The sequence below is a fragment of the Haliotis cracherodii genome, unplaced genomic scaffold (assembly GCF_022045235.1).
Source record: "Haliotis cracherodii isolate W230 unplaced genomic scaffold, xgHalCrac1.p SCAF_8, whole genome shotgun sequence".
NCBI classification, from domain to species: domain Eukaryota; kingdom Metazoa; phylum Mollusca; class Gastropoda; order Lepetellida; family Haliotidae; genus Haliotis; species Haliotis cracherodii.
This window is the reverse complement of record NW_027266341.1, coordinates 15,225,410-15,246,236: the sequence shown is the minus strand read 5'-3', so window position 1 is coordinate 15,246,236 and position 20,827 is coordinate 15,225,410. Positions and strand designations below refer to the sequence as shown.

Here is a 20,827-nt window from a genome sequence, read left to right as displayed (position 1 = left end):
ATGCAAGTCAATCATATTTGGCAAAACTAGATTACTGCAGTTATATATTTCATCAATATAATCAAACAATTGTTTTTATTTTTGTAAAATATGTTCATTTCAGAAACTAGATGTTAGTCTAGCCAGCGGTCTAAACTCTCATTAATTTGGTTACACGTTTCATGATTTACAGTATTCGTGAAGAATATGTAACAATTAGCCACAATTAGAGCCTTTGGTAGGAGTAGAGGGAATGATAAGCATAGACTTGCTAAGTATTTTATGATATTCATGATAGCTCAAAAGAAACTTTAATTTATGTTTGTAGTACACCCCCAAAACAGGGATAACACAAGTGATATATTAAGATGACATACAACTTATACATACTTACGTGTATAAACTACTATCAAACAGTGAGGATAACATGTGTTTGCATAGAGGTGAGCGTATCCTGCACCACCGGTGGAACAAACACAAGCAAAGGAACCCGAAAAACACGGAAACGATTAGCACAAGTCAAAACAGAGAATTTCATCGGACATAACTCCATTTGCTACTTCTGTGGTAGTCACCAATCAACCCATTTATACTTCCAAAAATAGCTTTAACCCTTTTAAAGCTTTTTGAGAAATTCAACAGTATGGGTTTGGTCTGACAAAGCAAGAAGCACAAATGGGGCATGTTTCGGCCAATGATTAGAGTATTCTTGCAAGTCTAAGGGTCCAACAGGAGTTATTTCTGCGACATGCTATTTCAAAACCCAAAATTCAGAGGGATATATATGAAAAGAAAAATTGAAATAATACAAATATAAATTCCTTCCAGGTGAAGGCTATTACTTGAAATCAAATTAACAAAGCAGATTTTAGTCAATGACACATCTCTTGGGGTAGAAGTTCATCTCTGTCACCATGCTATGGTATTTCTGGAAAGGAAAGTTAACTTACAAAGTTGTAATATACGTGAAAGGCTTAATGTTGCTGATTAAGCGCAAAGATATAAACTCTAACTGATTGCTCAGTAACATTCATGAAATATTAGTATATTCAAATAAGTGTACTTGTTCTAGGTGTGTGTGACGTGGATACATATATCTAAGCGTATAGAAGAAACGTCAACAAATGTATAACAATGTATAAAATAATAAATAAGCCATGTCCTTTATATGTAACTGATCTTATACCACCAGCTGTGTCACAGAAGGTCAGTTATAATCTCAGACACCGCCATGATTTTGTAGTTCCATTTGCACGGACATCTACGTTTAAAAGGTCTTATATTATAGATACATTAGGCCAATGGAATAATCTATCATCAGGAATCAGGGATAGTCCGTCAATATCTTATTTTAAAGCTGTCGCATCTGAGCAGCCTACATCACCACCTATGCACTATACACACTGTACGCACTATTTGTGTATTTTTATTTTCATTGTTGTACAGTGTGTGACACGTAAATAAAATAATTTTCTTCTTCTTCTTCTTCCACCATAATTGCGGTGAGAGATCTACAAACATATTGCAAACTAGATTGAGACACAATTGTAGCACACTAACTTCCAACCTGTTTCGTGTTAATTATCTGATACTATTTCCTGTAAATGCGAAGCTCCTTGTGAAAATCATTCCATTTCTTCTTCGAATGTACCTTATATGATGATATTAGGGAGACATTACTGACAGCTATAGATAATCTTGGAGGACAAAAAACTCTAAATAGTATTCTTTTTTTGTGATCCAAACTTAGATGTTTTCCTGAATACAAAAATATTCTTGTCTGTACACAAATTAATAGAAACGACTAACAGATTCAGTAGCTAGCATATTATTGTTTCCAAGCTGTTAATCATTAATATTGTTAAATCTATATACAACACTAACATGTATAATATTAGCATATGTATGAGATGCGCACCGTCTTCACTTTCCAGCACATTGTACATATCCTTCATATGAGCACTGTATATAAATTTATATTGCGCACTATGTTTCCACAATGTGATGCTTCAACTGTAAATTGTTAATTTTCATTATGCAATATTATGTATAACTGTATATAGGGAGAAGGTGGTAATAAGTGCTCCACTTGTGCCATATCCCTTTGTCTTTTTGGACAATAAAATATGTTTAATATAATAATAAGCAACCAATGTATTATGATCAGGGTCCATTGGTATCCCTCAGCAAGTGCGAATCAGGTCCTAACACATCTGTTTTGTCCGGACAATTGCTTTTTCTAAAATGTTATCCGGATAAACGAGTTTCTGGATATCTGAATCCCCTACCTCAATTCTACTGAGGCATATGTGAAATGAATGGCAAAAATATGATTTATGAAGTATCGACCAATTACTAATAAAATACATTGTGCTGTACAGACCTACGCAGCATGCTGCGACAGCGCACTGCATTAATGAAACGGCTTAAGAAATGCATATGTAGCCTAGTTTAGACTATGCACTTGTTTTGTGTACAGATACGACGGCGAGGTTGGGGCAACCTGACACACATGAGCATTAATAGCCATGTTTACCTGTATTTGTAGTTGACTGCCAAAAATGCTGTCGAGGCATCTGTACATCTTCTTTGTCGAATTGCATTATTAAAGTACATCAAGATGAGACATCATATACATTCATATATATTTGTTGAGCACGAAACCTTGAAGTGTAGCCAGGACATTTCCAAGAAACTATGGGCGGCCATGTAGCTTCAATATCTTATGAATTATATCACTGAACATAGGTCAAGGTGTATTCAGTAAACAAAGATCTGAAGTACTGTATTTCCTTCATCGAACACACTATGCGTTCATCACAGTTTGTGACGGATTACGGATACGAACGAACTAGCACTTGTTTGGCAGGTAGGTTTTGTTAAGATTTGTTATCTTGTTCTCTCTCTACCCTCTACTTCCTTAATCACATTTTAAATCCTAAATAGACTTTCGGGTCTAACACTGTGGCAATTTAAGACCCTCTGTTTCTGTATTTACTTGAGCTCATTTCCCCTATCATCAATGATGTCAAAGCTGTCTGACATGTTTCTTATGAACAGTTTATGAAGCCAAACAATGTCCAAGTGACTTAAGCACAAAAATACGCGAACACTTCTGACATAGAATTTCTTAAGAATATACAGTAAAAATGCTTCACTTTGAGGACCTTGTTTTTTTTAAATCGATGTACCGTGATATAATGAAGTGGTATTTAGGTAGATATAATACTAATCTAAAGATGTGAATCCATTTGATGATACATCTGTGAGGTTTAAGTTGATTTTGACAGCCCGGGCCAAGTCGGACCGAACACTTCTAACATAGAATTTCTTAAGAAAATACAGTAAAAATGCTTGACTTTGAGCACCTTGTTTTCTTTAAATACGATGTACCGTGACATTATAAAGTGGTATTTAGGTAGATATAATACTAATCTAAAGATGTTAATCTATTTGATGATACATCTGTGAGGTTTAAGTTGATTTTGACAGCCCGGACCAAGTCGGACCGAACACCTATGACATAGATTTTAAGAAAATACAGTAAAAATGCTTTACCTTGAGCCCCTTGTTCTCTTTAAATACGATGTAACGTGACATTGTAAAGTGGTATATAGGTAGATATAACACTAATCCATAGATGTAAACACATTTGAAGATACATCTGTATGTTAAAAGTTGATTTTGACCGCCCGGGCCAAGCAAAACACTTCTGATAGAGACTATGTTGAGAATGTAGAGGGAAAAGGGCTTCACTTTGAGCACCTTGTTTTCTTTAAGTACAGCGATCTGAGACACTATAAAGTGGTATATGGGCAGGTAAATACTAATCTAAAGATGTGAATCCATTTGATGATACATCTGTGAGGTTTAAGTTGATTTTGACAGCCCGGGCCAAGTCGGACCGAACACTTCTGACATAGATTTTCTTAAGAAAATACAGTAAAAATGCTTGACTTTGAGCACCTTGTTTTCTTTAAGTACAGTGATCTGAGACACTATAAAGTGGTATTTAGGTAGATATTATACTAGTTTATAGATGTGAATCCATTTGATGATACATATGTGAGTTTAAAGTTGATTTTGACAGCCCGGGCCAAGTCGGACCGAACACCTATGTGACTGTTGAGAGTATAGGGAGAAGAGATCTACTTTAACCAACGTGTCTGCTTTAAATACGACGATCAGTGACATTATAAAGTGGTATTTACTTATATATAGAACGTTCCTATAAATATAAACACTATGCTCACAGATGGAAATTTGTATCACGATAGCTAGAAGTATTTGATACGTTTCAAATCTTACTTCGTTTAACGATTGCTCTTTTACATGTTACCAAGATCAGCGACGCTTACACACTGCTCCACTTTCTGGTTTTCAAGCGATTTACTCCGAATTACTTATTTATGATGCACTTTTTTGTTTGGTGATTGTTCATTAATGTCATGTGTGTATGTTGCATCAATTATATGTAGGTATGATCGCCGATAATGAAGTAATTAGCCAGTAACACTTTGGCCCGTCTTGGCCCGGCCCGGCCAGACTTTTAGGCAATGCCCATTATTTTTAAGGAATGGAGAGTTACGAGGATATTCCCCTACTTAAAACTCATCCCTACTTTTACACTTAGACAAAATATTCTGTAGTTGAAAATATTTGAAAAATTAAAATGCTGCTTCAAGATAATGTACAGTTGTCTTGTTTGATGGGCACTTATTACTTAGAAGTTGACGGATGACAAGATAGTATAATGTACAGTTGACAAGCAACTCTCCATTCCTTAAAAATAATGGAGCGTGCAAACAATAGAATGACGTCACAGATGTGTTTTAATCTCATTACTGGCAGCGCAGCCGTTATATAACTCACCAACTGCGTAAATTACCCTACAGCGTAATATCTACAGTTCGTACAAAACCTGCTTTTTCGAGGGCCAGATGTACCATATCAGACACTATCTATTGAGAAGATTTACGATTTGGTAATAGTTGTGCACCCAGAGGCTGATGTCTGCAGCATGGTATAAGCTGTAGGTTATCAACAATACACCGATCCAGTCCGGATCGATAAGCCCGCCCACATGCTGCCGTCCTCGTTTTTACTTAGATTATTATTTATATCATTACTTGACCATGTTACGTGACAATGTTACTCTGAGTTCATAAAAATCTTGTTATCAATTCCAGTAAATTAATTAAAATTACTAATAATTGTTTTTTAACGGTTGTAATATTTCACTAAAATGTATATCAGTAAGCTACCATTACCAGAGAATAACTTATGTTGAAAGCAATTCTAAACCAATAATTTTCTTATATTAACTAGACTTTTTTTTATTTCAGTCTGTCAAACTATTTCAGTAATGCACTTCCTTCTCACCAAATTTTCCACTTCCTTCTAACCTTGAAGGGATTATTCCATTTCACAAGGATAGGATCAGGTAATTCATTACAGCATGGGTCCTGTGTGTTCATTGAAATGCTGAAATAGTAATTTGCTATATTATATTCGCGTAATTTGCAAAATTAACCGATATCGGCTTATTCCGATTTTTTTATTTAACAAAAATCATATCTAAAAATCCCTAACAAAATAAATAATATCAAAGAGAGAGGACAAAAATTTCCACCAGATTGTACTTCAATGTAAATAATGGTACATTTCGATCTTCACTAACCGAAATCAGATCACTGTCATATTTGTTTACAGTGTGTCACGACCGTCTGGCGTGTCTAATTTGAGCAATATGACCTGCTAACTCAATGCTCGATGTTGCCAAAATACATAATTCAAAAATGATTTTATAGTTATACGCATTATCCTTGTTTATAACATGTGCAAAATCTTAACTTGCTGCGTGTAGTCATTTACTAGAACAAGGGACACCAATCAAATCCATATGAGGAAGTGCTGTATCGCGGAATGGAATGGAATGGAAAGTTTTAAACATCCCTGTGCTGATCTTGTGAACAATGACGGTCTGTTTTATCGACCCACGAGATCCCGAGAAGACCCAGTGGTGAATGGGAGGCTAGTCGAGAAAAACATACTTGATTATAACCTTCTGGCAGCACGATTTTTGAGCCGTTTTACGTCAGCCTTAACTAACTCATTCCTTTCCGATAAAGATATAAGAGTTCGGTGATTTTAGTTTTCTACGGAAATAGTTTCATGAACTATTTCATCAACTCTATGCATACCGTGCTAATACCGTAACCTGTATAATTGAAAGATCATTGTCTTGTCACTATTACCAATAGAAACGTAGAGCTTACGCCGTTCGACCCTATTTAGAGACAATACATCATACATTCTCAAACATAGCCTAAACTAGCAAGTTGATGCTTTAGACTGCAAACACGAAAACGTCGTTTTTTTTGTATATGGTCATTGGACGGGAAAACGACGTTTTTGGACGCTTTCAAACCATCGTTTTTTCCGTCCAAATAACATCGGAATTTACCTGGGAGAGAACGATATCATCAAGCTCCTCCTCCGGATACAGATATCATGTATTTGAATGTTAACACTATAGACAAGCACACGTCATTATTTGTTCAGTGAAGATATAACAGTTAAACGTTTATTAGTAACTTTCAACAGTTTCAACAATTGCGTTTTCACAATATACATTTAGCACAACCCGACTAGTCTGTCACACATAATTATGGGGGCAGTTTTCAGTCTTGAACTGACTTACTCTGGTGTTACTGAGAGAAGCTTATTGGCTAGGTTATACCCTTTTTTCTGGTAATCCTGTTATAACTTTATTCTTATTTAATGGCAACCTGTTCTCTGGATTACAGCTCCTTGATAATCCATAACAATTGAGATGAACATTCAGTTCCCCATATAAGTAAATTAATGAGTGTTTTAACGCCACAGTCAGTCAAAGGCCAATGTTGTGCGGTATGATGACACACTTCTACTAGGTCGAACTTCGTGGATCCTCATTTAATCCGCTTTGTGCATATTACCATTATCAATATAGTCATACGCGGCACTGGCTACCTAAAGAGAATCATTGTTCATATGCTAATCCATCTCCAAATACCGTTCCGCTGAAGATGACTTTTATTTATTCACACTTTAGATATTCGTTATTGAGATCTGTAACTGAAGTCTATCGTAGTTTTCCGCAACCCTCACCTGCTGACCAGTTGAACTTCTTAATGAGTCCTGATGCCACTGTAAGATTCCTGGGTGCCTCTCCTTCCATGATGTTCTACGGAAGCGTAGTAGGGCCACGGTGAATTTTTTGTTGTCTAAATATCTCCTACGTAAGACTTACTATCTCCTACGTAGGACTTACTATCTCCTATGTAGGACTTACTATCTCCTACGTAGGACTTACTATCTCCTATGTAGGACTTACTATCTCCTACGTAGGACTTACTATCTGCTACGTAGGACTTCCTATATCCTACGTAGGACTTACAATATCCTACGTAGGACTTACTATCTCCTATGTAGGACTTACTATATCCTACGTAGGACTTACTATATCCTACGTAGGACTTACTATCTCCTATGTAGGACTTACTATCTCCTACGTAGGACTTACTATCTGCTACGTAGGACTTACTAGCTCCTACGTAGAACTTACTATCTCCTACGTAGGACTTACTATCTCCTACGTAGGACTTAGTATGGCCTAGAATCACTATCTCCTACGTCTATGCTCATAATTCTCACTATTGGCCCCACATGAAATGTTCTTCATGAGTACGATAAATCATGAAATTAACGCAACAATGAGTCACCACATTAATGTGAGAAAAGAACCCTTGCATAAATTGCGTCATGAAATTTGTGAAAATAGCCTTGCAAAAAAAACCTGTAGACTTACAATTTCATAATTAGTATTGACTGATAACAAATGATGTTATTCGGTCGAACGTCTAACTTCAACTGTTCAACTTTTTTCCATTAATGTATGTTAAATAGTTAATATGTTCATATCTTCTTCTTCACTGAATGTAAAATGTGGAGGACTACTTCAGTTAAGGATTAGTAGCATTATTTTTAAATATTTATGGTATTATTGTCATTATTATTCTTTCAGATTTCTTTATTCTTACGTATATTATAGTTTGTGTGTTTGTTGTGTAATGGCGCACTCAGCAAGCTAAGGGTATTACAACATTAAAAAAAATAAAAAATAGGTTCAGTTGTATTATAATTACATTTGTATCATTTTGCATATGACAATCGATATTGGGAGAAAAGGTACAGATAATCGACGTGAAAATTGTTGGAATATGCAGGACATTCAACTCCCCTGTTCATAAAATGGATTTGTCCAACATTGTCCCGGTCGCATTCTATTCACAAAGCCCCACCCAGGCCCCGAATCCTTTAAATCCGACCAAACGACCCATTAGTGATGTCATTTGAGCTAGGCAGAGATACGAAACCTAATGCTCCCTAAAGGAAGCCTTGGGCATCACGTGCGTCGGGGGACCAGCACCATCTGATTGGCAGTTAACAGTACAAGGGGGAGCAAAAAGCATCGTTTTCCAGTCCAGTGTGTATTAGGAATAAACACCATGTATCTAGCTCGCCAAGGCTCGCTCAATACAATGTTTATTCCTAATGCAGGATATTTACCATCACCAAACACACTCGCGTGATAACCTCAATTCATCTCTGTGGGCAGTCGACATTCCAAACAAAGTCACAGCTCCTTGCGTTGGACAAAGGATGCTCAGCGAGGTTAGCAAGGGATATTAATTGCGTGTGACCATGGGGAAGATAAAGCCTTAGCTTGTTTGTAACTTTACCACAGAGGACCATTTGACGAAGAAATATTACGACATAAATGATGTGCGTTCAGTGCCAGTAAACACGAACATGTAAGTGCTTACTTTTATGAACAAGAAGGCACGTGGGCTTGAATCAAGACACTGGCTTGGTAATGGCTTGCACTGTGTGAAATAGTGCCGCATCAGATGTGGGGTTAAAGCTTCCTGTGCTAGCCCTATGCAGAACAGAGGAGCTCGTACATCGTCACACGTGTCTGCCTCGGGTACTCCATATAGCTGACAGATGACCTACAGAATTTGAGATGTCGTCGGTGAAATTACCCTTTCCCAGGTGGCTCAATGTACTGTGTTGATGTTGGAAGACACGCCAGGTCGTCTTATTCCCGTGCAACGCTGTTATATCTTATAATTGTATGGAGAGCTATTATCTGTCAACCTCTTGAGACACCGTTTTTCTCTATTGAATTATATTTACACACATCGGAATGTTTCCAGTTTACAGAGAGACATTTAAGAGCATTGAAAATACCACCTTCAAAGTTGCACCGAATTATCTTTCATGATCAGGCCGTTGACAAGACTTTAAATATCTTTGACACGGGGTCCATCTCAAAATCAAGAAGTTACACAGTTTCAATTAGAGAGTAGTGGCCGTTATTCGAAGATTTCACAAGAAAAACTTGCATTTATTTCTTTCAAAATGCACAATATGTAAGTTATTAGTTCGATACTCGGGACATCGTATATTCAGTGAAAGATGCAATAATGCATCTCTCAACAATGGCATCTACCTGCAGTAGATTCTTACATTATCATTCAAAAGCTGCCCTTTTAAGCGGTATTTGGAGCTGATTTGTGTATTTCCGAGCATTCTGTGTTGACAAAGGAGAGCATATATAAGTTGTATAAGATGTTACACAAGCTAATACCATTCCAAAGATTCATAATAGCGAATAAAAGTGAAATCTTAGTTTTTTTGCTTTCGTTTGTTTCTTCCTTTTTTTTCATTCGTGCGTAATATATAGAGGTTTTCACGCGAGTGTGTTTGGGGATGGTAAATATCCTGCATTAGGAATAAACATTGTATTTAGCGAGCCTAGCCTAATGCAGGCTATTTACCATCCCCAATCACACTCGCGTGATAACCTCTTTATCAAATAATGTCATTCGTTAATTCTGTGCTTCAGAAAATCGCTTTCCCTCTCTCACAAACATTACCGAAACATTGAGTTTTCTGAAATGCGCGCATTAATATCTATTACGTCACAGGGTAAGTGATGTGTCAGTCGGACAGTGACAGTAGCCAATATAGTTCCAACCAAAATCTGTTTCTTATACCGTTGCGAAGCAACGTATACGCAAAACAACAATTGTTTTTAATTGCCTTTCGCGGCAATCCATCGGTCTGTCCGCTAGAGTAACTGCCCTTTGTCAAAGGGAAGCTACTCTAACCCTAGTCTATGAGACGTCACGGCCACGGTCAGACGTTGTTGACAGTCGGTCTGTCCTGTCATAACGTTAAGAAGTGTAGTCAGATGTACACACATCGACAAAACGAAACAAGGTAAAAATTCAAACATATTTCGGCAAAATCCAACTATTTTAATTTCTGGTGAAGGTTTCAAGCCGCAGGGTCTACAAGCACAGATATGGCTACTAACCCCGCTTGGCTAGGCCTCGTGCCCTCGTAAAATTGTTTCGAAATTTATATCTCCAAAGTTGCCAAAACTTATAAAATGCCTTGGCTACGTCACAGTTAGACACTTGTTGTCAGCATATTAGACTGTTCGTTTGATAATGATAGCAATTATCCCTGTAGTATTCAGATTCCCGATGCATAATTCTGACTCGATCGTCGAATGACGAGGGCGACGCCATGTTTGATTATAAACAGTGAAAGTAGTCCCTACTTGACCTTTGATATGTGCATCTCTATCCGCATATGACCCCAACGGATATCGTTTTTATCCGGTGGCTTTATCCTGCCGAGAAACCTACCCATTATATGATAAATATCTATATTACATTTTTGACACATGAACGAGCTTCATCTCGTGGAGGTATAATAATATGATTAATGTTCATGTGTGCCAGGTAAACCTCTCCCTCACAACTATATTCAAAACAAGTGTCTCCCCCTAAAAAAGGTACGTAAGTCCCATTTCATTCAAAGTATTTTTCATTTTTCATGTATTTAATCGTAGAATAACTGTAGTTTTTAAATGTTTTGGCTCAAGGATGAGCAAGAGGGATGGTGTAAATCCTGCTAGGGTACCATGTAGGAAGCAGAGGTACCGTAAGTCCCCATGGTCCCTAGTATGGTGGCCTAACTTTGGTTGATGGTGATTTCTAGTCCATTTTTACAATGTATCGTTTGTGATAGTCACATTTTTATAGTTACATGCTAGTTTTAAATCAATACCTGTGATATTCTAATGCTTTGACTGTCCTTTGTCGAAAGATTTTACAATCTATAATTATGTATTATTACTGAACAACTTCATTTAATCATGATGTGGCAGAAATATTGCCGATGTGACTATAAAACTAACTCACTCAATATAGAAGTGTATTATATAAACTACGCAAAACATTATTTTTCAGTCATAAACGGCGTAGTCGCAGTCCTGTCGTGTGTATTTTATTTATCAATCGGTCGATCCTTTACAAATAGGACTTCTGCAATTCATTTCACATATACCCCGGTACTATTTGTGTAAGGAGGGTAATTCTGGTCAGTTAAAGATACAGATATCCGGAAACTCGTTTATCCGAACAATATGGAGAAAACGCAAGTGTCCGGATAAGCGTGGTTCGACTGTATAGTTGTATCATTTACAGTTAGCTTCTCCCACATTACAACTAATAACAAAATGATAAGATTAAGTCACTCATGGACATATGTCACTGTTTGCATAAGGCGCAGTTAGTGATCGGATTTGTTCTAACATGGCGTCCATCTTGATTTCTTGACATATTGAGGGTTAACGTATGCTTTCAATAGATTCCTTGCATCTGAAGACAAACAGAGAAGTGTTTTTTGTGGTCCCATCATGTTTAGTTCTAAAGAAATGACAAAAATAAAAGTTTTAGTGGCGGTTATTCTGAATGTATAATATTTGTGGGTTTACCGTTGAAAATGCAGCCGGGCAAACGCCCTAAATCAATGTTTCCAGGTTTGTCAGCAGCATACCTGTGGGTTTCACCGAAGTAGTAAACGTCTGAGACCTGCATCACTTCGGGCTTTCCTCCCACACTAAGCTGACACACCGTGATATAACTGGAATAGTGTTAAAAGCGGCGTTAAACAAAACTCACTAAATCAATGTCAGAACAAAGGAATCCAAGTAGCTGCTCATTAAAAGCCTCAATGCCCAACACAATCTCCACTATGACGCCCTCTCCACGTCATGGCGTTGCACTTGTGTAATGAACGATTAACTCCATCAGGTTACAAATTACAATGCGCATAAATACTAAATAAAGCGACAAAACCTTTCAATATCCAATGGAAATCTCTGTATAAAGCAGAATCGATTGTACGATTCCGACAATATCATGAGCATGTGTTTATGAATCACTATCAAATTTTAATGATACCAGTAATAGGACATAAAGACTATCGATGATTACTGAAGTATGTCCAATATATTTCAAACGTCATTTGCATCCCGTGAAGAGCGGGGTAGAATAGGTCTTCAGCAACCCATGCTGACCGTAAAAGATTGTCGTAAGAGGCGGCTAACGGGATCGTGTGGTCAGACTCGCTGACATGGTTGATGCATGTCATTGTATCCCAATTGCGTGGATCGATGCTCATGATGTCAATCACTGGATTGTCTGGTCCAGGCTCGATTTTTCACAGACCGCCGTCAAAAAGCTGGAATATTGCTGAGTGTGGCGTTAAACATCAAACAAACAATCGTCATTTGCATCAATGTCACATCATATGGCTTTAATTTCAAACCTGTATAAAACTAAACACATACAAATATTCCATTATGCCGAACCAACTGTCTTCAAAGAGGATCGGATTCCAAGAAAAAATCGAATTGCCAAAGGCATTGAATCTGCTGGAGAGTTGAAAAAGTATGTGACATCCACCGAAACCTATTCCATTTGGCTTAAGGCAAATAGATGCAAAGTATATATGAATGGATCAGTGAAAATCAGTGATCACACAAGTTGTTCGCGAAAACGCAACACGTGTCTGGGTACATGAGGTTGCAAGTAGACTAACATTTAGTCTCTGAAATCTTATATTACACAATATCCTTCTTGACTCTAAAAAAATTAAAATCCCTATATTGATTTCTGAATAGAGCTAGCTTGAGCTGGTTAGACTTGCTTTTGTATGCGTTTCTAGATTTATTTATTTTTCATATACAGTAAACTACGGTTATAACGAACACGCTTATAACGAACTGACGGATATAAAGAACTTACTTTTTGGTCCCGACTATTTGCTTTAGTTATGCTGTATATATGCTTATAACGAACTACGGTTATAACGAAGTAAAATTAGTAGTCCCTTTGAGTTCGTTATAACCGTACTTTACTGTAGATACATACAGTAATCCATACAGTTTATCCATTCACGGTATGTATATAGTCGCTCCGCTCTCAGGTTGATATAACACTTGAATACTATTTGAAGACTTGAGTTTAGTCTCGTCTTCTAAGTAGCATGGGGCCTCCTCTGTGGTCTAGTGGATAAAGCATACGTCAGGAGAGCGGAAGGTCGGTGTTCGATACCTGTCCGCGTACACACACAAGCGTTGCTATATAAGTGCAATAATCTTCAGCAGACGTTCAACAACCTTTCATCTACCGGGCTAACCTCAAGGCCGTAGTTTTTTTTATGACAGGTGGGGCAAATAAGATAATTATTCATTTCATATTCAAGTTAACTTTCACCAGGAAAAATGTTTTCTACCTTGCTATGACCTTTCGTGTGACGAGGCCAGGGGACTGAACTACCAAAGTTTAGATCTCATGGAGGTATGTATGACCAACAACGGAACATTCAACATTCATGCTACCCGTATAACCGAACCCAACTCCAGACTTCAAACCCCGCTATAAATCACGCGACATGGGATGACCGGGCCTTGAGTAACCGCATTTCCGGGTATCGAGAGAGGATTTATTGATCAACTGGGATAACCCACGCATATCACCGTGTGTATAACAGGATACGAAGGCATTTTAGAAGGAATAGTTTATCAGTGTGAGTCAGTGAGTGAGTTGGGTTTAACGCCGTTTTTAACAGTATTACAGTTTTATCACGACGTATCAGCTTAATGTGTAAGGAAAACCCGAAGTGATGCAGGTCTTAGACGTTTACCACTTCGGTGAAACCCACGAGCACGGGAATGGTGCTGACAAACCTAGAAACATAATCGGGGCGAACCGGGATTCGAACCCACAATCATAGGTTTCTGGCGTGTCCAAGGGAGGCAACTCTGCACAGCGAATTGTGGCGCCACCCGTGCCCCACAGTTTATCTAAAGTTATTCTATACAGCTACGGGAAGTTGTTCAAAGCGTGTGAATTCCTTTCCTCATATGTACTTTAAACACAAGGAAGTTAATAATCGGATGCCTTAACTGATTTCGATCGATGTTGATGGAAATATGTTATAACAAATAGCCAATGGTTTATCCAGGACATATTTTGGTCCCGAAAAGGAAAGTTGTAAACTAAGCAGAAATTATTAATGGTTTAAGGTGAAAATGTATTCCAAAACTGTATGGTCAACTTGTCAAATATCTTAAACTAATATTTGGTAAAGATTTTGCTAATCGAATTTGCAGACAACAGACATCAAAGGAATAGCGTTCTCCTCCACTGGGTGTTAAGTTATCGCATAGGTTCAATGTGTGATTACCAGTCGTCGTTGCTCTTTCGGTGATATGGCGGGAATATGTTTTAAACGCAATGTATTCTGAGGCAGAAATGAGAAGGTTCACACCACCCTAGTTAACTAGTGAACATAAACACGTGATAAAACTTGAACAGCTTAATCGGTTGGGTGTTTCACTCGGCCTTGTTTGTCGCATAGTCATTACAGGGGCAGTCGGGTAGCCTAGTGGTTAAAGCGTTCGTTCGTTACACCGAAGACCCGGGTCCGATTCCCGACATGGGTACAATGTTTGAAGCTCATTTCTGGTGTCCCCCGCCGTGATATTGCTGGAATATTGCTAAAAGCGGCGTAAAACCATACTCACTCATAGTCATTACAGGCATACGCACTCTCAACTTGTGAAACTGTCATATATTTGTTTCAGATTACGGCGCCAAGTATTAAAACAAGTGGTCATATGACCACTGGGCTCCAGACAACTGTCGAGCAGTTCACGGATTGGTGATGGGTTTTATGTTTCAACGGAGATACTTCTACTCCAGTGTCGTGTTATTGTGCATATCCGTGTACCTTTATATCAGTACATGGGCCATGTCAAATCGGTCGACATTGAAACAAAACAACCTTTGCAAAGTCACCGTAAATTATGGGGTGGTAAATGGTCGAACGAACATCGTCGCTCGTCCTGTGGGAAAACTTTCTTCACATGGAATTTATGAGGGTCACCTATCCAACGCAACACTCACGCGGAAACGTATGTCAGACACGTTGCCTACTGTGACATCAGCACGTCGTTCTCCCTCGACAGCAGCAGTAACGTCACCAACAAGAACAACCACGCCAGTTTTCCTTCCTACCTTAGGTAAAGACTTATCTCCCGTTATATCGGAATTCTTTCAACTGAAGTCTAATGAGACAAAAGACCATTTTGTTAATCTTCACAGGTTCCAGTTTTCCCTAAACTCGAATGCTTGTAGATCTGGTTCCACTTTTTTGGTTATTATCATTCATTCAGCTCCTGGCAATACCAAAAAGAGGAATCTGATACGAAAAACCTTTGGATCGATTGGATCTTACAGAGACAGACATAAAACCGTTGTATTCATGTTAGCAGCGGTGGAGAAACAACGAGAACGGAATGCTTTGCGATACGAGTCCCAAATGTATGGCGATATTGTGCAGGGAAATTTCCCAGACTCCTACAAGAATCTTGTGAGAAAACACATCATGGCAATGCACTGGTTCAAGTACAACTGTAACGCGAAACATATATTGAAGTTGGATGACGACACGTTTGTGAACCCATACAGAATTATTGACCACATTCTGAGCACTAAACCTGAAGGGCTCACTATTGGATGTAAATTGTTACGAGGACAACGTCCTAGCAGAAACAAAAGGTCAAAATGGCACACCCCAGAATCGGAGTATCCCTTTTCTGTTCTGCCGCCATTTTGTTTAGGCTTCGCCTACCTGACAACTCCAGAAAGCTGGGCTGCCATGTACAAGGTTTCTAAAACCAACAGACTAATGAGCATGGATGACGTGTATGTGAGTGTTGTGTTGGCCATGAAAGCCGGGGTACAAAGAACGGACTTCAGCGACATTTTGGTGCAGTGTCCAAGGAATAAGACATTTGATTATAAGGAACTTAACCGAAAAGCAATTGTCATTGACCGGGCAGCTCATTGTGGTCCTATTCCCTTTAGACACTGGAAACAAATACAATATGATAACGAACACTGACGATTGATATTTACCAACAGAATAATCTCAAACAAATGTATTTTCGACCTCGTGTATCAGGCGATGTCATTGAGGTACTAGATGCACCTATAGAACTACTCCCGATTCCTTACACTCAATTAATGTTTAAATTCAAGAGATCGATATTGTCCGCTAATTATCTGTTTAAAATAATAAAATGTTTTGTCATATTATGTCCAGATTACCATCTTGTTTATCTATCCTGCTGGTATTTTAGCTATCTCTTGAATAAGATGGAGATTTGTAATGTCGCAAGGAATGCATAAAATAAACTTTGTGAATGTACCTTCTCCAAGGTAAGAATCAAGTAAAAGTATTCCAAACAATTTTGATCGCATTTGGGAAAGGTGTCCACTCAAGTTTGAAGCTGAAAGCTTAGCGGAACATGGCTGTATGAACAACGTTGCAATAATACATAATACAAGGAACATAAACGGCGCCCTGAGCTGGTTGCCAAGCATGAGTGAGAGGTACGGATTCAGTGCTTTTTGTTAAATGATGGCGGATCAGCGAGATGAAAACCCAAGTGATACAGATTGTGACTGCTTACGACTGTGGTGCAACTAACAAATATTGGTGTCATGCAGATCAAAGGATCATAATCGGGGCTAATCTGGGATTTGAACCCAGATATCAGCGGATCCTGGGACACAGGTAAGGATTCAACTCTGCAGAGCTTATAGCGACGCCTCACACAACCGGACCAGATTAAGGGACCGCGCCCTTGTCTTTATTTTGCTTATATGTATTATTTTAGGCTGTGACAAAGAAATCACTTGGGCCTTTATTATAACTGCAGAGCCAACAAACCATACCACTCAGTTGATTTTATCTTATGTTTTATTTATATTTAAACTCGCCAAAACATATAATTTAAGAGATAAATATTGATAGTTGGTGGTTATATTGGATTTATGCAAATGATTGAGTATTCCACATGCATCCTTGGGTCTGTTTACCCCAAAGAAGAAGTTCAAATCACTCAAATATGTCATCAGAGACCAACAGTGTATTGATATTCTATGTCTAGCCATCAAACTCTTGGCGGCCAGGGGACTCTGGTGACGGAGTTTCTATCTAAATGTGTTAACCGTACTTCAGCAAGTTAGTGTGCCAAGTTATATGCATATAAGTCCTAGCAGTCTGTTTTAGAGTTAAAAGATTCAACAGTGTAAACACACATTTAGGAAACATGTCGGTTATCTTGAAATTGGCGGCCATCTTGAAATTTTGAAGATTTGTCAATAAGTCGAAAACGTTCAGTAGTTGTGAATTTTTTTTAGAAACATAATACGGCTGTTTCGCAATACAACATATGCTTCATCAAAACATCTGAAATATGGAACATATATTGATAATTGGTGGCCATATTGGATTATGCAAATTTGACATATTTCCCAAACTGGGATTGCTTGGGACTCTTAGTATGTTGCTTCCGGGACCTTGTAGAAATGCATTGTGGTGAAATAAATTCTGCTGCAATTTGTTCCAAATGAAACCTTATTTTTCCTGGACTATGTGGGCTTTCCTCACACATTCTGCCGACATGCTGTGATTTTACTGTAATACTGTTCATAGCGGCGTTAAACTCAACTCACTTACTCACTAAACTGTAAAACTGTTCAAAGCGACTTTACACCCAACTCATTCACCCACTAAACTGCAAAACTTTCCAAAGCCCACTCGCCAACTCACTGTTCCTTGTGGCTACCGATAGTGTCCACCACTGAAACGTCTAATCACTGCTAGTTCTAGGCATGATTAGCTATATCGACCACTGGTCATATTGTGCGCTTGATACAGAGAATCAGTGATCAGGATTTCTTTCTACTTAAACCTGCCTGCCGAAATGGAACTTTAAAAAGCCCGTGTCTGTTGTAAGACGCTACTATTGACTGGTGGCAGGACCGCTGTGTTGTCCCCGTGCTGTCTCCAAGCACTTCGATCTTGGGTCGAGGACAACATCGAATAAAAATGTGGGGTCGTGCAATTTCGTAAGAATGGGTGTGGTTTTATGCTGCTTTAAAATATAATTATATATATATTATATTGCGGCAATGGTAAAAATGATTTTACAAATGTAGGTGTAAGAGTGAATGAATTGGGATAAACGCTGCTATGAATACAGACACTTTGGGTAGTATAACTGCTTTGAGGTAAGATTGATAGATAGTTCTTAATTTGTAATTTTTGAGAAACTGTAATGTAGTACTTCAAATGAGTAGAAATACTATATTTTTATTCTATTCTCTTCAAGCTCATGTCTCGTTAGATGAAGCGCCATTTTCAAGAAATATTCTTGTCGCTACCTGTAGATTCAGATGTGGAAAACGTTTATCCACATTTTCAGTGTTAATAGAGTTAACCTGATCAGCTGTCGCATACATCTTCACACAGTTGTAGCAGGTTAACGCTTCTGTAAATCCTTGGTACATTCCCGCTACAACCTTTGTCGCGCCCTCGCTAAGCATACTGACAGACTGGGTGGAGTTTAACGCCGCTTTGTCAGGCATATGAATGCACGCTTTGTTGACTGCGAAGATTAGGTCAACAAGAGGGCAGGGGGTATATGATTAGCTCTTGACTTACTGATTTTTCATTTATGTTTTCATTCTAAAGAGTAAGTAATATATATATATATATTTATATATATATATATATATATATATATATATATATATATATATATATATATATATATATATATATATATATATATGGCAATTAAGTGGTAGATGACACAATATACTTACTATCAAGTGCATATTTACATTTCAGAGCTTCTTTAACGCACATGTGTTAAGGATTGACACACCATTAGAAGTCAGGAATTTATTCAATTTACAAATGTTTGATGAAGTATGCCATTTCGGTATATAATTATTTCTGAACAATACATATGCCTCGCAATCAAGTATGAAATGCTATCAGTATTACACATCCTACAAATTCGGTTGACAGTTATAGCTTCTTTACATCTGACATTACAACGCAACGACAGTTCATGCAGTCTCAACAAACACATATATTCAATAGAAAATTAGAGGCCGGCGTCTATTAGAGGCCCGGTAACTTACAGAAAACAATCTTTGATTTTATGGCCCTTTATATAGTTATGACTGAGCACACGCATGACCGGCTTCTTTTTTTATGGTGAAATGAACTGGGTGTCAAGAGTTATATCCCTTATATGGTTTTGGTCATGTACATGTATGTGTGGGTAGGAAGTAGATTATAGTATATCGTTTATTACAGAATTTGTTCCACGATTGAAATACAGTAAACTACGGTTATAACGAACTCAAAGAGACCACTAAATTTAGTTCGTTATAACCGTAGTTTGCTGTCTGCACATTTATAGCATATATACAGCAAATGTACGGGACCAAAACGGTTCGTTAAATCCGCCAGTTCGTTAAATCCGCCAGTTCGTTATTAGCGTGTTCGTTATCAACGTAGTTAATTGTATAACTATGATGACAATTGGCATCTTTCGCTATCAAGTAGTCCCAAGTTTGGTATTTACACCTACCATAAGGATATATTTTATATACAATATTTAATAACTGATATTCTCAATAATAGTGAGTGAGTGAGTATGGTTTTATGCCGCTTTTAGCAATATTCCAGCAATATCACGGCGGGAGACACCAGAAATGGGCTTCACACATTGTACCCATGTCGGGAATCGAACTCAGTTCTTCGGGGTGACGAGCGAACACTTTAACCACAAGGCAATCCGACGGCCCCTCTCAGCAATAGCTTCGTTGTAGTTCACACTTTCTCAATGTTAAATCTGGTAAATATTTACATATACAATTGACTAAAAGACTGCAATATTTATAATCAGGGTTACATTATATCGAGAATGAATATCACTTTCTGTGAGGCAAGTTTCGATCTTCGTCAACGATATATCCGTTAAATATTTTACGAATCCAGAGCTAGTTAAATACAATTTAATTATGTCGCCTAAGCAGGAATCTGTAAACTGACACATAGCATGCTTCATAAACGTAGGAGCAAACGAGACTATACCTCTCAGTTGATTTTATCACATCTTTGATTTGGCGATATTACATCCCAAACATGAACTGTATTGGCGCCAAGCACTCAAAGGAAGGTTCTACGTGGGTCTATTTTCTAAGATATAGTTTAATTTGAAACTTTTAAAAATAAAAAAAAATTACATAGTCCTCAACTTCTGATTGGTCGCTTAGACATCTCATCTTTGAAAGTCAATGAATTTGCTTTGTCGGCACAAATTTACATTTCAGACATGGTAGGGAATCATGTGATTGCAGATTCCTTTCTTACAGACCGTGGCAGGAATGTGTGATGGTTAAATAAACATAATCGAAATTTAACATCTTTTTTCACTTTTCATTTACATAAAAAACGGTATCATTTCTTTTGCCCCACAGTTAAATTCATGCAATCAGTGCTT

General features: G+C 37.8%; 1 protein-coding gene and 1 pseudogene across 1 annotated transcript; one reads left to right on the top strand and one right to left on the bottom strand.

Annotated features, from left to right (window-relative positions):
- LOC139450817 (uncharacterized) overlaps nucleotides 1-20,827 on the bottom strand; it is a 456,581-nt pseudogene that overhangs the window by 49,962 nt on the left and 385,792 nt on the right.
- On the top strand, nucleotides 15,118-16,461 carry LOC139449363 (beta-1,3-galactosyltransferase 1-like). The gene has a single exon (XM_071230704.1). The coding sequence runs from the start codon at nucleotides 15,118-15,120 to the stop codon at nucleotides 16,357-16,359; it is 1,242 nt and encodes a 413-aa protein (XP_071086805.1). The 3' UTR covers nucleotides 16,360-16,461.